An 18,757-nucleotide genomic window follows, 5' to 3' on the forward strand; every position below is an offset into this window, starting at 1 on the left:
ACAGCTCGGGGCCCCTCGCCGGGAATTGCTGCATCGAGTAGTAGATATACTTGCTACCTATGCTAGGGTGACTGTCGACTTCTTAAAAGGCAAGGGAAATCGTTCTCAGTTTCTGCTTTGTCGAAGCAGGGTGGTGTAAGATTATTTTACCTGGAACTTATAATCAAAATGGATGCTTTAACGAAAATGTTCTCGCTCGCGGGCAAGACGGCGGTAGTAACAGGTAACTCTGCCTAAGGCGAGGCTCAATCTACCGGTAACTGATGCATGTTCAGGTGGGACAAGAGGAATAGGCGCAACCATGGCGCTGGCACTGGCAGAGGCTGGTGCCGATATCATTCTCGTTCAGGTAAGGGAGCAACTACGCGGAACCAGGTTTCTCTACGGGCAAGCAGATGGCTGATGCTGATGCGGACGAGTAGAGAGATGAAAGCAACAAGAAAACATACAACCAGATCCAGCAGCTCGGGAGGAAAGCGACCATCATCACAGCAGACCTCTCGGATCAATCGTCAGTAGCTGAGATCATTCCCAGCCTGGCAAAAGCTGGACACGACATGCATATTCTCTTGACGTGTGCCGGGATCCAGAAGAGGCATCCGGCACACCAGTTTCCCCTCGAAGATTGGAACGCGGTATTACAGGTCAACCTTACGACGGTGTTCACGTTGTGCCGCGATTTCGGAGCATATCTCTTGTCTAAACCAGAACCCACTTCAGGATCTCGAGGGAGCATCATCAATGTCGCTTCTCTTCTCACATTCCAAGGAGGAATCACTGTGCCAGCATATGCAGCTTCGAAAGGTGGTGTCGGACAGCTGACCAAAGCATTGAGCAACGAGTGGGCGAGCAAGGGAATTCAGGTCAATGCGATCGCGCCAGGATATATCGATACCGACATGAACGAGGCTCTCATTGCGAACGAGACCAGGGCAAAGCAAATCCTGGAGAGAATACCGGCCGGCCGATGGGGAAAGCCCGAGGACTTCAAGGGTGCAGTCGTCTTTCTGGCGAGCAATGCAAGTGCGTATGTGAGTGGAGAGGTGTTGACGATAGACGGAGGCTGGATGGGTCGGTAGAAGGGAGTAAATAGGAGTTCTGTTTTCCGGTTAGCAGCTCGAGGACTCAGTTACTGTCCTGCCTCAAGAGCAAGAGCTCGTTCGAAGTACCTACCAGGTACCCATTGTTGAGTACAGAGTACGGATACGATCGAGAAAAAGCGCAGGAATTAAAAAGACAATACGAAAGAGAAAACATTGTCATTTGAAGGACATTGCCAGATCTGGCGGAACTTTCACCTTCATCTCGCACTACCTCCAAAGTTCTAAACAATCCTCCCACCGTCCTATTTTAGATTCCCAGCAGATACGCGCATGACTCTCATATCCATCCCGGCTTCGCAGCTACTTGCCGCATCGATGACAGGCTATGCCCCGAAGTCCCCCTGCCGGTGATGCCTGTGCGGTGAGAAATGAACTGCTGGCCAGAAAGGCTGTCCATACAAGAACAGCCATCATGAGCATACTATTCGAGGCTATATCGAAGCAAAGTCTCAAGCGATCTGATCTTTGTCCACATCCTGCTTAGAAAGCCGGTTTGCTAACATGGAAGGGTCACTCAGTGACAGTGCTGACCCTTCGTTGTCCAGAGACCGTTCAATCAGCTGAATAACGATGAGACGTACTCCTCAACACCACTTACCGCCTTCTCGTGCCATCCTTCGTTATTCATTGCACCACGTGGTTTGGGCGTTTTATTGACTTGTTTATTTGATGCCGCATCGGGATGAAGCAGCATCTGTTATTGAGACTCTGCGCCTCTGCATGACCAAATACTTCTGACCTTGTCGCCTCTTTCCTACGGTTCCCTTTGTCTTTGCACACAAGATTCAAGAAATAAAGTATTCTTGGTTCTAGATGCAGTTCTTTGCCCAGTTCTTTGTTGACGGCTTCAAGAGGGTAAAGGTTTCGTTTGTTTCATCACCATTGTGGCGAGACAAAGCGCCTGACGGCTCTGCACTGTCTGTCTAGAAAGTGGACCTTGGCATCTGCAGGAAAGAGCATGCTTTCCAAATCATCCGAGTCAATTGTGTTTGAGACTGGCAAAATGGATTCAGTTGACTCTGTCGTGCTGGACACGGCTCATCAAACTTTTCGAAACTCCAGCTCGTTCTTATATGAGCACCTACACCACCACCATCACCGACTCGGAAGAAGTCTACACAATGCCACTCTCCACAACCTTACTGCCTTCAACCCACCGAAAACACCTCCTTTCTACACTGGACTTCACGGCGTCAATCTAGTGATGGATGGCAAAATGGTTCAGATGCTTTGGCTGTCAATTTGCATTGCGGTGGGCACAGTCTTCGTGCTCCGACTTGCACAGCTGTTTGTGTCATATATTCGCAACATCTTTTGCATGAGCGCGAGTCCTGCTCAGCAGAGATACTACGCAGTCGACCATAACACGCTCTGGCCTTGGCTGAAGAAGCACATTGTCTATGCTCCACTCGGCAAAAAGCGACACAACCGGGAATTCCAACTATCAAGTGCGTACAACTACGGCACGCTTCCAGGGCGAATACACTCCCTACTGCTGCTTTTGTACGCACTCTCGAATCTGGTATACTGCTTGATGTTGGACTACAATCCTCCCCAGAAAGGCGCCGTGCTCGCCGAACTCCGTGGGCGAAGCGGCATCCTGGCAACCGTCAACCTCATTCCGCTTGTGGTACTCGCTTCGAGGAACAACCTTGCGATTCGAATTCTGCGGGTCAGTTTCGACACCTTCAACCTGTTTCATCGCTGGATTGGGAGGATTGTCGTGGTCGAAGCCACGGTCCATCTCTTGGCTTGGATGGTGGCCTATATCGAGGCTAAAGGCGATCAAGCAAGCCCAAAGATCTTCAACCACAATCCTTTTCTCCTTTACGGTCTTATCGGCCTGCTTGCAATGCTGGTACTGGCCTTCCACTCATTCTCCGTTCTGAGACACGCCTTTTACGAGACATTCTTGCATGTGCATCAAGCCTGCGCTTTCTTGGTTTTGCTGGGCGTCTATGTCCACCTGGATATAGGCAAGTTGCCTGCATATCCATGCATCCTGGCAACAGTATTGTTGTGGATTTTTGAGCGTGTGTGGCGTTTGAGTCGACTAATCCATCTGAATGTCTCTCGGCAAGGCGGTATCACCACGGCGTTTGTGGAGGCCTTACCTGGAGACGCATGCCGGGTCACGTTCCAGCTGCCCCGACATATCACGATCCGACCCGGAAGTCACGTCTACGCTTACCTCCCGGCGATCTCGCTCTGGATGTCGCACCCCTTCTCGGTAGGCTGGACAAACATTGAGACGGACCCGGAGATTGGACACTATCCTCCGCTCAGCAGCCCGAAAACTCCAAACTCACTTGAACGACAATCACTGCCAACCTCAGTCTGCAAGTCGCTAGCACCTACGAGCATTTCCCTCATTATGGCAGCACGTACCGGCATGACACGACAGCTATACCAAGCCGCTCGAGCACAGATTGGTGGGAAATTGCAGCTCAGAGGCTTCCTCGAAGGACCATATGCTGGGCATGATTCACTTGAGAGTTATGGTACGGTCGTGATGTTTGCTGGGGGAGCTGGAATCACTCATCATCTCATCCAGATTCGACACCTGCTGGCAGGTGCACGATCGCAAACCGTGGCGACGCGGAAGATGGTCCTGATTTGGTCTATTCGAGACACTGAGCAGATGGAGTGGGTGAAGCCGTGGATGAATGAGATTCTGCATATGGAAGGTCGACGCGAGGTTTTGAAGATTGTTGTCCACGTCAGTAAGCCGACGCAACCAATCAACCACAAAAAGAGCAAACCGACGATGCAAATTGTGAAAGGTAGGGTCGACCCAGGAACAATTCTTGACGAAGTGATACCGCTCAGAATTGGTGCTATTATGGTCAGCGTTTGCGGCCCAGGAGCATTGGCAGACGAGGTCAGAGCGGCGGTACGGAGTAGAATTCATCTGGCAGCGATGGAGATGAACGAGGAGAGCTTTACGTGGTGAACGGGAAGAGCTAGGCTAGATTGGATAGTGAGCAGGACTCATAGGTAGTCGCAATCTGAGTATCCCATACGGAGAGTCTCCTTCGTATCCTAGTTCATGAAGGCGATGCTCTGGTGGCGAGGGTGAACCAATGCTTCGCCTAGTTGACCACGTAGTCTAGGTGGTAAAGTGGGACACTATATTGTCGTTGCGCGACGCAATGCCACCGAAGGAATAGAATAATGACAGAAGATGTTATGCATCGGTCTGGGCGGATGACGAACATGCATAAGCCTCGCCTAGTGAAGGCATCGCAAGCCGAATGGCCAGCGCTTTACGCATGTGAACACTCTACTGTGCCTAGATAGTACACAGTAGAATCTCGGGTCTGAAGCTGACGACGAGGCATTCGACAGCGTGGACAGCCAAGCGAAGTATGCGCGGCTGACCAAGATCAAGTTCACTGCTACCTAACGCATTGACGCGGCATCTGTTTGCCATCTTGAGATAGTCTGGATGGGTGTGAAGAAACGGAATGATAAAGCATCTGATTTCTCTGACTCCTGCGATCCCTGTTTTACCGAGATCCTCATCCTTTCTGCAGCATTGACCACCCCGACCACTCAAGCTCCCCCGGGACCTTGGTTATTCTGAAACCCCGGCCCAGAACCCTTACGCGCGGGCGGGAGATCTCCAGCTCTTGCGCTGTGCCCCCTGCAAGTTTCCACAATTCCTCCTTCACCAGATCGGAATACCCGCCTGACCTCACTGTTTACCAACAGCCTGACCTCTTCAGGCGTACCTCCATCGACCGGCATTACCTACTCTGCTTCCTGCTTTAGTGCAAATCGATTGCATTTTTGGAGACTTGGGTGATCAAGATGAAGAAGTTTCTTGGAAACATCAAGAAGAAGAGTAACAGTATGCGCCTACCGTGGTCTCATTGACGCTGAGCCAGGCTGACTCCTATGCGCAGGCCCAGAGCGAAGTGGAAGCTCGCAAATCGTTCTACCGCAAGGCGACTCGCCAGAAGCCGTGGTCGTTCGTGAAGTGGTATGCATCACACGGGGAACTGTTGGCCTGGCAAATATCTGACCCTTATGCAGTCTGCATTCTGTGAATCAGGCGCACCTGGCTCCGAGACCGCCGGCGAAGAATACCTCCATCTACCAGCCATCGTCGATGCCGCAGAGTCAAGTCCAACTGCTGCGAAAGAAGCCGCTGCTACTTTGCGCCGATACCTGTCGAAAGAGAACTATACGCGAGGCTTCGCCCAATACAATGCTGTCATGCTTGCCCGCATCCTGACCGACAACCCTGGCCACGTCTTTACGCAGAATTTCGACACCAAATTCGTGCATACAGTCAAGGAACTGCTTCGGGACGGGAAGGACACAAGCGTACAACAGATCCTGAGAGAGACGTTGGACTACTTCGAGTTCGAGAAGGCGCCTGGCAATGACACTCTGGGTCCATTGATGGAGATGTGGAAGAAAGAGAAAGGCAAACGAAACACAATCCGTCCTTCGGTAGGTTGGGCTTCTATGGAAGCCGTTGGGCCTGATCATCTCACTGATCCCCAACAGAATTACCGTGTTCCTCCTCCTCCACCGTCCGGGCAATACCAATACCAGCAGCACGGGTCGGGTCGACGACGTGAAACCCTTCCACCTCCTGAGGAATTAGTATCGAGAATCGAAGAGGCGAAAACAACTGCTCGACTTCTTGTTCAGACGGTCCAGTCCACTCCGCAGTCCGAGCTGTTGGCCAACGATTTGGTGTCGGAGTTTGCAGATCGGGCAAAAAATGCGCAGAGGAGCATTCAGAATTTCATGAATTGCCAGAACCCAGCTCCCGATCCAGATACCATGCTCACGTTGATTGAGACGAATGATCAGCTGAATATTGCCATGTCCAAACACCAGAGAACGGTCCTCCAAGCGCGAAAGTCCAATGGATTGGCGACGCCGAGCCCTCAACCCTCTGGAGAGCCTCCAGCTGAACAAAATCATTCACAATTGCCACAGCACAATCTAGGACAGAATGTCTACAGCAGCAGCTCCCTCCACGACAACAGACCGTATCCCACCTCACCTCCACGCCGACAAGACACGATCCCAAGTCCAGTCAGCCCGCCACGAGAAGAGACGCCAGAACACTTTGCGCCACCACCAGGACCGCCTCCGGGAGCTCGTGGAGCAGTCAGAAATCAATCCCCTCCGATGAACTACGACTACGCCGATGCCTATTCAGCACCCGAGCAGGCACCTCCAATCCCACAACGAGTCCGTCCTCAGTCTCAAGCTTTTGCGTACGGAGTGCCCGAGAACCCTTTCACCGACGATGCTGGGAACGGGCCAGACCAAAAGCAGTCGAATGGGTTGATTGACTTGAGCGATGAGACGCCGCCTAGCCGAGCACAGCAATCCAGTGGAAATCAATTCATCAGTGAATTGTCCAGCGAGCAGCACAGGCCAGGACCGTACAATGCAAACTATCAGCCAACGCAAAGCTATATGGCGCGGCAGGACTCTTCGGCCGCTCATTTGACTATGCATGGTAGCAGTCCGCCTCCTAGTGCAAGCGAGCAGAGAGAACACAATGGTCCGTACGGTAGTAATCCTGTGAGCCCGGTCGACGGGTCGGAGAATATTGGACGACGGATGAACGACATGCGTATTTGAGCACCAAGATGCTAGGATCAGTCAGCGTTGGAAATTGTCTATCAGATACCCTCGTGTACTGTATGTTCGGATGAATTGGATTTGATTTGAACTGTTGGACAAATCTGCCTCGATCGACGTTCTTCGGCACTGTATCCGGCCCTACTCGTAGTATGTGCGTACTAAGATCCGTAGATGCACGCCCCCGGATCCCCGGTTTCGATTGAATGCCTAGTGTACGAAAGTAAACGACCGCCCTCGACAATTTCTCCTCGCTACTCATCAAGATATCCTTATCCCGATACGATTATTTTTTTCCTGGTTTCCTATCGCCTGCATTCCAATGATATAGCTATCCACGGACCTGGCAGTGGCCCAAGCTATGAATATCTCAAGATGACGACCCTCGCACCCCGCTCACCCTACACGCAGGAAGAGCTCGACAAGTTCTATCCTAAGGGCCTCGAGCTGCGTTTAGTCCAGGTCCTCCTGCGACACGGTGAACGAGCGCCTGTATCTGCACGATTTGGCAATGTAAGTGACAGTCGACCGGAAATTCTGTGCATACAGCAAGTTAACTCATGCTTCGTCCTTCAGGCAGGCCTCCCCGCGTATTGGCCGTACTGCAATGCCGCCCAACGCCTGCGATCGGTCACCATGACCACCGACGACATCTCGAGATGGGATTCCCTACAATGGAGAAGAAGACTAGAAACATTCGGCGACGACGATGGACCGCTCGTCGCTGCAGGCCCGGCTGGTGAAGTCGATGGGATATGGTAATAATGCACAATTCCAATCCAATCCAGTCCAACACCAACACCAACACCTACGACAATCATATCATACCGAAGTCATGTATAGCCGAGTAGGGTTACTGACGACTGATTGTGTGTCTTGTATACAGCCAGTTCGGCGAACTCACAGACAAAGGGCGCGACACAACGTACGAACTCGGCCGGCGCCTGCGCCACTTGTACGTCGAGCAGCTTCAATTCATGCCGAAACTCATCGCCAACGCCGACCTGATCTACCTTCGGGCCACGCCTCTGCCGCGAGCCCTCGAGTCCGTGCAGCAGACTTTCTGGGGCATGTACCCTCTGACGGCACGCACGGCGTCGTTCCCGGCGCCCACGATCGTCACGCGCACGCCGGCCGACGAGACGCTGTTCCCGAACGACGGCAACTGTCGTCGCTTCGCACAGCTCTCGCGGGCCTTTGCCCAGCGCGCGGCGGACCGGTGGAACGAGACGGACGACATGAAATACCTGACCAAGTTGATCGGGAAGTGGATGCCGGAGAGCAGCAACAAGACCGTCGCGGTCGACTCGCACCCGAGGCTGTCGGGCATCATGGACACGATCAACTCGACGCTCGCGCATGGACCCGAGACCCGGTTGCCTAGGGAGTTCTACGACAGCAAGGCCCGAGAGATCATCGACCGCATCGGCGTCGAGGAGTGGTTTCACGGATACAATGAGAACAGAGAGTACCGGATGCTGGGCATTGGCGGGTTGATGGGCGACATTGTCGAACGTATGACGTCCAAGGTCGAGGGCGCGGGGTTGAGTATCAATGAAATCGGCGGTGAGAATGGACGGCTGGGGAAAGGAAGAGGAGGCGAGATGGGTATCAGATTCGCCATGTCGGGATGTCATGACACCACGCTCGCCGGTGTGTTGACGAGTCTGGGCGCGTTCAACGGCGAGAAGTGGCCACCTTATACGAGTCACATTGCGTTTGAGCTGTTTCGCAAGGCCGGTGCCGATGGCGGTGACGGGAAGCATGCTGATGCGGATTTCTTGACGCCGACAACTCCGGCGAGCACAGAGCCCAAGCGCCAGAAAGAAGAGGAGGTGGTGAAGCCAGGGCTTTTTGCGTCGTTCTTGGGCTTGAAATCGCCCAAAGCTCACCCCGATCCGGCCGAGAAGTTGCAATCCGGGTCTGTGTCTGGCTCGGATCCATTGTCGACCCCGAAATTGAGTCGTGGTTCCTCGGGCATAGCCACATCGATCCCACCCAAGGATTTGATTGCACGGTCCGCGTGGAGTGAGTTGTCGGAGAAGCAAAAGGGCCGGCTTGACGGGTATTACGTGCGTGTGCGGTATAACGATAAAGTGATGAAGGTGCCTGCTTGCGCGCAGCCCGGGAACAATTATCAGGGTGACGAGACGTTGTGTACGTTTGAGGCGTTCAAGAGGGTCGTCGATGGGTACACGCCCAAGAATTGGAAGGTCCAGTGTGGGCAGAATCTGGACAAGCCGGTTGATGGGCTGGGTTCGCCGGCGCAGATGGCAGGGCAGATTGAGGAGGGGTTTTAGTGCAGTGTATTTGTTGGTGTGTCGATATTGGTGACTAGTGTTGGCGTCGAGTTGGCGAGTTGTCGACAGTTTTGAGGCTGTACATAGAATGCCTCATGCAAAAGGCAAGGAAAACGCCGGGAATTGTGCTTGCCCCTGACCAGAGCGCTCGAGGTAGGAGTGAAATCCGTCTGGTGTCAACAATCGAAGGTCTTCCGAAGGCCCATGTAGGTAGATGACGCGCCTTCATCAAGCCCCCTGATTCTGCGGAAGAGTGAGTCGAAGTGAGATGAGATACAACTTGGGGCTAGAGTCATCGAATCTTGAAAGTGAGACTTCTGGGGGGAAGCCAGCTAGGCCTCAAGGGCATGGGCAAGCGACAAAGACGAGCATGATAGATTGACTGGTCCACTCGAAAGGTCTGACAAACGAAGTACCCACGGCATCAAGGATTCAGAACGACTCTCTTATCTCTAGCAGCGGTCTCATCACGACGAAGTCGATGGTGCCATCAGCTGCAGATGCCTCGCAGTCTCACTCTTAATACAGTAACTTGGTATTCCATGGACTCGGTTCAGTGTCACTGTCAGTGTCATTATGATTGTCATGGTCATTTCGCTAGTTGTACTGCGTACAGATAAAAGATTCTCAAGCCGGGCACTTCCTGTGCTGCCATTGCCCATCTCTTGAGACGCACTACTCGATAGCCATAGCAATCGTCATCGTCATCGTCATCGTCATCGTCATCGTCATCGTCGTCGTCATCAACGTCGAATAGAATATCCCATGGTTAGCGGAAATGGGCTCAGGTTGAAAGCCCTTGTTCTTTCTCTTTCTCTCTCCAAGCTCAATCGTAGTGTCCACACAATGATGATTCGCAATCGCAATCGCAATCGCAATCACCAGCGCGAATAAGCATACCCGGCCTCTGCAAACACCTCACCCTCTTTATCCGTTCTCGGATTTGGCTCGACTTCGAATCTCGCTTTCTTTTGCTTCTGGCCTCGGTCTGGGTTCAGAAGGTCCTTGCCAGTAGGCCGCCGGCTCGGCGTGTCTATTTCGAATAACATGCTCGTCGTCTCGTCGTCACCGTCTGGCATAGCGCCAGGGCCATCGAACATGTTGTCAGAGCGATTGATTATGCTTTCGAACACGAGACGTCCTTCGTGGCTGGCGATATATCCGACTTCATACGCCGTTGCGGATGTGAGCATGAATGGACACCGATGGTCGTCTGGTCTTGTGCAACCCAAAAGCCAGGTGGCGGAGTAGTTCGTTGAATGATTAGGAATGGGGGTCGTTGTTGCGCCGTCGATCGGGATGATGCCCGTGATGGGTGCGAGGGGCTCTTGGTACCATGCGTACAGGCGTGGTGTTTTAGTCGTGGTCAGGATGATGAGGACGTTGGCCAAGGTCGGATGCCAGAGGACTTGTTTGATGGGGTGTGTGAAGATGAGAACCGTGTGAGGCTGAGTGTTGCCGTTGTTGATCTCGGATAGTTTCCAGAGGAACAGAGTTTGTGGGCTTGTGCGGATACGTGTGGCTATGATTGTGTGGTTGGCATTCGGGGAGATGATGTCGATGTGTGCTTGTGCTGTGTGCCCGGATTGTTTGGTGGAGTCTGATGGCTTTTCGCTCTGCGTGTCCGATGCATCGAATGTGCCGGTCTGGCGGATGAAGACTGGGGTGGAAGTGTCTGGTAAGTGCGTCGTTTCCTGCCATACAAATGTCTGAGACCCGTCGACAACGTCTCTGTGGGTAAATGCTGTGATTGTCTGCGTGGACATGCTCTTGATGGTCTGCGATCTGATCAGGACTTGCTTTTGTCCGTTGACGGTTATTTGAAGGGTTCTGTTGTCCTCCTTGCTGCCCCGCGTCCACTTCCAGTGTGTGATACCCAGGCTTTCCATGTCAATGTTCAGAGGCTGACTTGGTGGTTCAATACTCTTTGTGAATGTTTCAGAAGAAATGTCCAGCTGCTTCAGGGCGTGGCCTTGTGCTGTGAAAAAGGAGACTTTGGCTCCATATGCAGCCGAGTCGCAGACCGCGATTATTGGATCTTTGGCCGGACACCACGTCAAACTCTGGGCATCGGATGTATTGGTGTCGAACGAGTGGTAGGTGATGTTATTGCTCTGTCCCATCTCGAAAACCGTCACCCGGTCCCGACCTTTCTCGCGTCTGAGCAGCGCAAAGTGTTTGGCTTCGGGCGCATTGGCGAAGCTCCGGGAGTCTGGAAATTTGATATGTGGTACATCTTCTCTTTGTGGTTTTACGAGGCTGAGTATCGCAGCGGTGGTTCCAAACTCGAAAATCACCAAGGCGTGTCGGTGGTTGAAGACGAACTCAGCAAGGCTGAGCTTCCCAAAATGTGCTCCCAGCTCGTAGTCGGCGAGTATGTTTGATTTGGTGTTGTCTTCGCTGTCGGGCGCCCCGGGCATCATCCTTGGTGATTTGAGATCGGTGCTCAACGCGATCAAACGATCGCCGTCCGAGAGCAACAACCACGTCAAGCCCAAATCGCATTCTGATGTAGTGTTTGAGAGGATTTCGTCCGCCTCTCCCGGCAGCACCAGTGTCTCTGGAGACCACCGCAGGATGTGGCATTCTTTCAAGAATGGCCGGGCCCCCTTGGGGACTTTGATTGCCGAGATGGCTCTTCGGCCATTGGTGGCCTCGGCGAGGTCCACGAGGTGAATTTTCTGGTCTGTTGAGATGGCTGCCAGGAGCCTGCCATCTGGAGAGAGGACAGGCCTCTGCAATGCTATACCAATATCACGGATCAGCATGGTGTCCGTCTAGAGCGCAAAGGGTGGATGAAACAAGGTAAACAAGGGTGTTGTTGTTGACGGCTTTTCTCACTCTTTCCCATGTCTTCGTTTGCCATCCACGGTACAAACAGCACCTCCCCGTCGTGATCACCTCGGCCCTACTTGCCCTGCAAGACAGCTTCGTAAGGCGGTGTTTGCTCTTTCATTCTTGAAGTCTGTCAGTGATTGTCAAAATGGAGACGCGTGAAGGAGCAACGCGTCTCAAAGCGTGTCCACGTGATGAATATATATATATTGAGTCTTGGCGGCTCTTTGATTCATTCACAGATACACAACAATTCGGCGAGCCTTTATTTATCCAGATGTTCCCGGAGCGATACTAGAATGGTGTCATGAGGAGACACGTTTCATTTATGCTTGGAGTTTGCTTTCGTAGCAATTTCAGGGACTGGGATGATTGCTTGTACTCGTCATGTTTGTCGTCTCCATGATCCAAACCAATTTTCGTTTCCACATGTTTGGTAGAGACCATGCGTTCCAACCGGTATGACGCTGCAGAACACCACCGTCAATCTCAATAGCATGCTCCGGACACGGAGCATATCCTGAGAATGAACATTCCGACGTACTTTTCCTAAAAGAGACCCGAATACGCGGACGCTACTGTGATAGGACAAGGCAGACTTCGATTCTGTTGCTCAGCCTCACTCAGGGGAAGGTCACCTTTTCTCTGGCCATCAATAATGCGGATACGTCCCTGCTGGTCCGTGGTGGGAATGTCGCTTTCATTGATCTGTCGACAGGTTTATGCTGGCACAATTTTGTGCCTTGCGACCTGCCCAGTTCTCGGAGCTCCTCGGCTACTCCATCTGTTGCGACAATCTCAGCCCTGACACGGATGGGGGACTTCAAATTCAACCAAGCTTTGGAGATTCTACTTTCAAGAACGGTCGGTTTTACCCCCAAAACAAGCTTGACAAGCCTTTTCGTTCAGAAGCAGGAACTGTCCCAAGTAAGAGCGCGATATACACGGCTCTCAGACATTTCACTATTTATATGCAAACAATAGGCTCTGGACCAACCACAGAACGCGCCGGTCGCGTACCTGGCACCTTTCTACTTTGAGCATCGATACATCAGGGGGCTACGCTTGTCTCAGACAAGTCCGTGCAACGGTTGAACGTGCTGCAAGCGAGCCATGCAGCACTCGGCAATCTTTGCGAAATTGTCTGTACGTACGGAGTACGGAGCACAAAACAGTATTCACAAGTACAACTCCTTAGCGAGTCCCGCTTCCAGTATCTTGCCAGCCGTCAGGATTCTGCATGCTCGTGCACAGCCTCAAACAACAAAGATGAAGCTCGGCGGCAGTATCAGAATCAGGAGTCGGCGCTTTCAATGCCCGGCCATACAACATGTATAAGACCTGTGTGTGCCGCCCACACACATGAGCCAAATCTGGTAAGCATCTCCAGTGACTTCCACAACTTGATTACATCTCCTGCTGCACAATATGGCTGAAGAGAAAAACCCCTACAAGCACTATGTTCCCTCTGTCCCGGCTGCTGTCATCGCAGCCCTGGTGTTCGGCATATTGACTGCAGCCCACGTCTTCTTCCTGGTCAAGTCAAGGAAGTGGTTCGCAACCGCCATTGTTATTGGGGGCTTCTGTGAGTTGGATTGTCACCATCATGGATACTGATCTGATTGATTTTTTGCAGTCGAGCTCTTTGGCTTCGCCGCTCGTGCATACTCCCACTACCATCTCGATGAAAAGGGTCCCTTTATTGTTCAGACGCTGCTCATCCTGCTCGCACCAATTCTCTTCGCCGCATCGGTCTACATGTTTCTAGGCCGCTTGATCAATGCCGCTGGTGGAAAGCAATACTCCCTCATCCGCACCACCTGGTTAACGAAGATCTTCGTTATTGGCGATGTGTTGTGCTTTCTGGTTCAGGCTCTTGGCGCTGCAATGTTGGTCAACGCCGACACTAAAGACGAGAGTGACCGAGGTTCAAACATCATTCTTGTCGGTCTTGGCCTGCAAATCGTCTTCTTCGCCCTTTTCATTCTGGCAGCCGTGGTCTTCCACGTTCGAGTCCGGTCTTTGCCTCTATGGCGATCTTGCGAGACTGCAGGCCTACCTTTGGGTCGGACGTTAATGTCACTTTATGCCGTGGGCGTGTTGATCACAGCTCGAAACATTTATCGCCTGGCAGAATATAAAGGTGGACAAGATGGATATCTTCTTGCGCACGAGTGGCCAGCTTATGCTCTCGATGCCCTGCTCATGGCAATTGTCATGGCTCTGACGCTTCCTTGGTACTCCGTGGCTTTGCGTCCCAAGGCTGCCGAGGATGGTTGGCAGCTGCAGTCAGCTAGTTATCCATGAGGAACAGAATCATCCGACCTTGAGACTTGACTGGAGTCTGTTGTCGATCATGTACATCGGGGACTTCTATGGTAGTGATTGCGGAGTCAGACGTCTGGTTTCTTACTTGTTTTCCAGTCTGATCAGACTGGGAGTGCATGATGTCGTGTTCCTCTGCAAGGCCGAAAAGGCAAGGGGACAACAATGCCGAAGACGGCCGAGGAGGATACTGAGCAATGACGGAGCATATCGACCGGTCATTAGGAACAAGGACGAGTCAAACAACCTGGTGGCAATCGGTGTCGATGCCTTGTTGAACGAATCATTGTTGTTGCCTCGCGGCTCGCCCAATGAAAGCGACATCAGAGCCATGGCGTTGAAACAGGCGCGTTGTCAACGCAGCATCCCTCAACAATCAATTTGAGGTGAGCTGTGCTTGCTTATGCTATTCTTTGTGTGGTTATTGTGCATTGTTGGTCCCTTTGAACAAAGAAGGATTGTTTGAACACAAAACGTGGCGAAAGAAACCATTGTTTTCATTTTGGCAGCATTGTCATGTTTGTGAATGATCATGACGATTATTGTTCGCCTGCAAGGGTCCCCAGGATTCACGACTCTCCCATCATTATCTCCGAACTTTGCATCTTGCCTTGGAGCAGCTCTTCATATTTTACCTTCTCCCACCCAGAACATTGAGGACCAGCGCTGATGCTGAAGGCCTCTAGGTGGATATATATATCATATCATGTGCTTCAGAGAGCGGTCTCTAAGCATCTCTGTTTCGTGACTGGTCCCTTCCTCGATATGGCTTGGTAAGACGTGTTTTCGACATTGAAACTCTGCGACAACGCCTGACATCAGTATCTAGAACTTCGAAGCCGTGGCTTCGGTACATGGGTCGGAAAAGGATGCTCTCGGCGAGCTTCTGCTTCGGCTGGGGTTCCGACGTGAATTCTGGCCGTGAAGGCGCCACCATGGACTACAATAATGTGTCGACGAGTTCCTCATGGTGGTACACCTGCCTCGACCCACAAGGATTCCCGACTCCTAGAAAGGCGGCGTGCTCCGGGCAGATGAGAGCTGCTACAACCTCCGTCCAAGAAGGCTCGACGCGGCAGAATTGAAATGAGCATCGCCTACATGCTACCATTTGAGTGGATGTTTACCACAAAAGCCGATGCCCACATCTCAGGCAGGCAGCATTTTCGACTGAGGAGCCCTGGCTTTCTGAACGACAAGCGCTCTTTGGTAACAATGCCTGTCTTCCGTACAATGCCTTACCATCGATGACAAAGGGAGCGGCAGAAATGGGACACAGCCTTACCGACCACAAAGCCGCAATGCACTGCTTCGGAGACAACTGCCTCACAATAAGGCGGTGGAGAGCCGTCTTGTTGTCGATATATATACCGCACCATTCTCCGTTCTGGTTTGAAGTCTCCAAGCAATTCAATACTGGATCACGAGAACAGATCACCGCAGCTTCTCAACTCGTTAACACCAAAATGTCTTACATGAACAGAACTGAAGAAGAGCTTCTTGCAGCAGAGGCCCTGATTGAACTATTCGGCTCCCAGCCACCAGTTCAATACAGCGCCAATTCACTAGACGATGTCATGAGCAACGAGGAAGATCCAGAGGCCATCGAGGCGGCCAACATATTGGTCTCGCTTCGCCAGAATCCACCTATTGCAGATCCACCAGCTCCATCAACTTGGTTCAGCAATCTTCTCCGCCACCGCCCTCTGAGAAATTTCGTTCAAGCAGGTTTGGCGACCTCCACCCTTGACGTTGAAGCGGAGCATAAGATCGAGGCGGTTCTGAAGGCCATGACAACCCGCAGTTGCGTGCAAGAAGCCTTGTGGTATTTGGAAGGCAACGAATGGGACGTCAAGGAGGCGATCAAACAGTATGAATCTGACGAGAGCCTGCGATCCGCCAACGCTGCTCAGATCTATCAGCAATTGAACCAACAGGCGAACGCTATCTCGAGTCAAGCCTTCCAGCCTTCGATGCTAGCCTTTCCCATCCCGGCGCGGTCTGGTGATGGCAAGGGCAGCCGGGTGGTTCGACTTCCCGGTTCTGAGTTATTTGATGCGAACAACGCAGATCATATGCGAGCATTGAATCAGTGGCGTAACGACATCTCGAGGTACTACAACGGGCCACCGGATATCCCGGCAGCTGTGAAGCGGACGCGGTACACGAAGTTCGAAGAGCGACTGGTCCGCAACGCGTTTGGCGAGCACATCGATGAGTTCAAGCAAGGTGCTCCGCCAAACACTCAAGCCATCACACGCTTCTACAACGAGGTGTTCCAGGGTCGGTACCTTCCCGGCGAGATCAACCCCTGCCCGGAGCGAAAGGGCAACTTCATCACTACCTACATCGACCGCAAGTTCAAGTTGGACGACCAGGGGAACCGAATCCAGACCTTGGGCAACTATCACGCTGCGCTGAAAATCCAAGCTGTCAGACAGCAGGAGCAGGTGGAGTACGATGCGAGACGAGCCCCGGGAGCACGTGTGTCGGGCATTGACGATGGGGAGGAGGACCTCATGCCAATGGAGGTAGATTGAGCGACGGGAGACCAGCAAGCAAGACTGGACCGAACTGAGGATGGGAGCATCGAAACTGGATGGACCTGGATTGGATGTCTACTCAGTACGACCAATGGAAGCAGTGCAATATCTTGGCGAAGAGGTCTTCGAATGCAAGGTCACTATCGCTGAAATTGACCACAGTAGAGTGCGAAATGTAATTCAAAGCGAAATTGAGAAACAGTATCACATTCACTCTTTTTGCTTTTCTTCTCCCTTTTTCTCCTTGAACTGAGGTGGTTTTCTGCCCTTGGTGTATCCTAAATGTTCGCCAATGTGCCCGAGTCTGCCCGATCCGAGACTATGTGCAAGAGACTGTCCGTCCCGTCGCCGGCATCGGAAAGCCACTGCCTCTAACCTTAGGATGATTTGATTCACGATGACAGCTAGAACCCCTAGAGATCGCAGAGTATGCAGGCATCTACTAGACTTAGAAGGCCTAGCTGTCGAAGTACCCCAAGAGCCGAATAACAAGCGCCAACCAGGGATGTCGGCCGCCGGTGCCAGATGGAGACACCGTTTGAAAGGCTTCCGCTTTCCGTAAACCATCTCAATGGTGAAAGTCGTCTGTCTTGAATTGAAGTTCGCTCCTGCATCGGCCATATCGAAAGGTCATCAAAGATGTACTCGCTGCATCCCTGATGACTCAACTCCGAACCTCGCTCCGGGTATTGGGCTTGAAGGATATCATGAGTGCCCAGGTGTCTCACAATAGTCCTTGAAGAAGCATAGGAAGAAAAATAGATCGATGACTCTGTCTGACTTCTTGCAACTGCGCGACACCAAGCGCATGTCTCCTGGCCATAGTCACAGCCTCACATATCGCCAATGACGGGCAGACACCTGCATTTGGTCAGTGTCTCTCGATTCGGAGTGGGGACTTCAGTCTATTTCCCTGAATCAGTCCGCATGGTCGGAGGGAGCATCAAAGTTCGTTCGTCGCAACAGGACGGCTCATGGTGCCCATTTGCTTAGCAGAGCTGTGAAGCTGGAGAGACTGTCGAAAATGTTTCTCAAGAGCTTGCTAGGCTTTGAAGGCGACCGGCGAGTCAAAGCTGCACTCGCAGAACTCGAATAGATGCCAGCAACGCGACTGACCTCGGCTTTCCCCGAGGCTGTTGTTGGGTCCTTCTGGCATTGGCCTTGACTGGCCTGGATGGCAATCTCTCAGGGGCAAGGCTGGCGCCAAGACATGTTACATTCTTATTTCGACCCACGATACATACTTACCTGAGCGTGCTGACCCTAGGTATTCGACGCAGAACTGCACAATGTCTTTGTTCGGGGTCTTCGCAGCATATGCAGCATAGCGCCACCTTTCCGGGACAAAGGTTCAGGAATCTCCAATCTCCGGCATGCTGCCACGCCCGGGGAAATGGCGTTGCCAGGGATTGTTCCATAGCCTTGTTTGCCTAAAGCAGACATGTTTGCTGCAGCCATGCCGAGGAGCGGAAGATGCTTCCTTGGTTACTGTAGGTGACGATGGACAAGCACCCTATGTCCCGAGCATTCCATCTAACCTGGCCGTACCAAAGACGCTGACGGTTTGCTGTTTGATTGGCACAAGAGCAACACTATCTGCGTCCTCATTCCTTGGTCTGGCTGGCCAATCAAGCAACCACAATTGAACATAGGACACACACTTGCCTTCTTGTCTGCGGAATCTCGCGGAATCAAGCGGACGCAGACTGCAGTGCAAACATGTCAAACACCATGGATCGCGCGAGGGGAAGCGAGGGGTTGCAAGATACAAAACTCACTCCCTTTTCACTTTCTCACTTCATCTCGCCATCTCTTCTCCATATCACTATGTATATATGAAATGCCAACATCAAAAGGCCTGGGGCCGGCGCCAGCAGCGATGGGGACAGGGAGTCCAGAGCCTGGCCTCAACCAACGACGGTAAGTTTCCCGAGCTCATTCACAACATTCAGACAATGACATACCAATTGACAGAATTTTCCTGCCGGGCGGTAAACATTGGACAGAGCTTCCAGTGAATATGCGCATTCCAGTC

At 52.3% G+C, this 18,757-nt stretch overlaps 7 protein-coding genes across 8 annotated transcripts; 6 read left to right on the top strand and 1 right to left on the bottom strand.

The window, feature by feature from the left end:
* The first annotated feature begins 14 nt into the window (after window positions 1-14).
* On the top strand, window positions 15-1,278 carry PV05_07343 (2-deoxy-D-gluconate 3-dehydrogenase). Its single transcript, XM_013460156.1, has 3 exons — window positions 15-223; window positions 276-349; window positions 423-1,278. The coding sequence occupies exons 1-3, from the start codon at window positions 169-171 to the stop codon at window positions 1,077-1,079; spliced, it is 786 nt and encodes a 261-aa protein (XP_013315610.1). The 5' UTR covers window positions 15-168; the 3' UTR covers window positions 1,080-1,278.
* Window positions 1,279-2,106: 828 nt separating this feature from the next.
* On the top strand, window positions 2,107-4,056 carry PV05_07344 (uncharacterized protein; the record flags this gene model as incomplete). Its single annotated transcript, XM_013460157.1, has 1 exon — window positions 2,107-4,056. One exon carries the CDS (start codon window positions 2,107-2,109, stop codon window positions 4,054-4,056), a length of 1,950 nt encoding a protein of 649 aa, XP_013315611.1.
* Window positions 4,057-4,605: 549 nt separating this feature from the next.
* PV05_07345 lies at window positions 4,606-6,822 on the top strand. 2 transcript variants are annotated; one of them, XM_013460158.1, is made up of 4 exons: window positions 4,606-4,956; window positions 5,012-5,088; window positions 5,142-5,564; window positions 5,622-6,822. In XM_013460158.1, exons 1-4 carry the CDS (start codon window positions 4,917-4,919, stop codon window positions 6,717-6,719), a joined length of 1,638 nt encoding a protein of 545 aa, XP_013315612.1. In that variant the 5' UTR covers window positions 4,606-4,916; the 3' UTR covers window positions 6,720-6,822. The 2 variants fall into 2 exon arrangements, with proteins under 2 accessions (XP_013315612.1, XP_013315613.1); XM_013460159.1 differs by having other exon boundaries at window positions 5,142-6,822.
* A 115-nt stretch (window positions 6,823-6,937) lies between these two features.
* PV05_07346 (uncharacterized protein) lies at window positions 6,938-9,480 on the top strand. Its single transcript, XM_013460160.1, has 3 exons — window positions 6,938-7,232; window positions 7,296-7,477; window positions 7,606-9,480. The coding sequence occupies exons 1-3, from the start codon at window positions 7,095-7,097 to the stop codon at window positions 9,017-9,019; spliced, it is 1,734 nt and encodes a 577-aa protein (XP_013315614.1). The 5' UTR covers window positions 6,938-7,094; the 3' UTR covers window positions 9,020-9,480.
* A 117-nt stretch (window positions 9,481-9,597) lies between these two features.
* Window positions 9,598-11,978, bottom strand: PV05_07347 (uncharacterized protein). The gene is made up of 2 exons (XM_013460161.1): window positions 11,861-11,978; window positions 9,598-11,762 (listed from the first exon to the last, which is right to left on the bottom strand). Exons 1-2 carry the CDS (start codon window positions 11,883-11,885, stop codon window positions 9,898-9,900), a joined length of 1,890 nt encoding a protein of 629 aa, XP_013315615.1. The 5' UTR covers window positions 11,886-11,978; the 3' UTR covers window positions 9,598-9,897.
* A 1,304-nt stretch (window positions 11,979-13,282) lies between these two features.
* PV05_07348 (uncharacterized protein) lies at window positions 13,283-14,161 on the top strand (the record flags this gene model as incomplete). The annotated part of the gene is made up of 2 exons (XM_013460162.1): window positions 13,283-13,439; window positions 13,491-14,161. 2 exons carry the CDS (start codon window positions 13,283-13,285, stop codon window positions 14,159-14,161), a joined length of 828 nt encoding a protein of 275 aa, XP_013315616.1.
* Window positions 14,162-15,645: 1,484 nt separating this feature from the next.
* PV05_07349 (uncharacterized protein) lies at window positions 15,646-16,719 on the top strand (the record flags this gene model as incomplete). The annotated part of the gene is made up of 1 exon (XM_013460163.1): window positions 15,646-16,719. The coding sequence occupies one exon, from the start codon at window positions 15,646-15,648 to the stop codon at window positions 16,717-16,719; it is 1,074 nt and encodes a 357-aa protein (XP_013315617.1).
* Window positions 16,720-18,757: the final 2,038 nt, after the last annotated feature.

The sequence above is a fragment of the Exophiala xenobiotica genome (assembly GCF_000835505.1).
Source record: "Exophiala xenobiotica strain CBS 118157 unplaced genomic scaffold supercont1.4, whole genome shotgun sequence".
In the NCBI taxonomy this organism is placed as follows: Eukaryota; Fungi; Ascomycota; class Eurotiomycetes; order Chaetothyriales; family Herpotrichiellaceae; genus Exophiala; species Exophiala xenobiotica.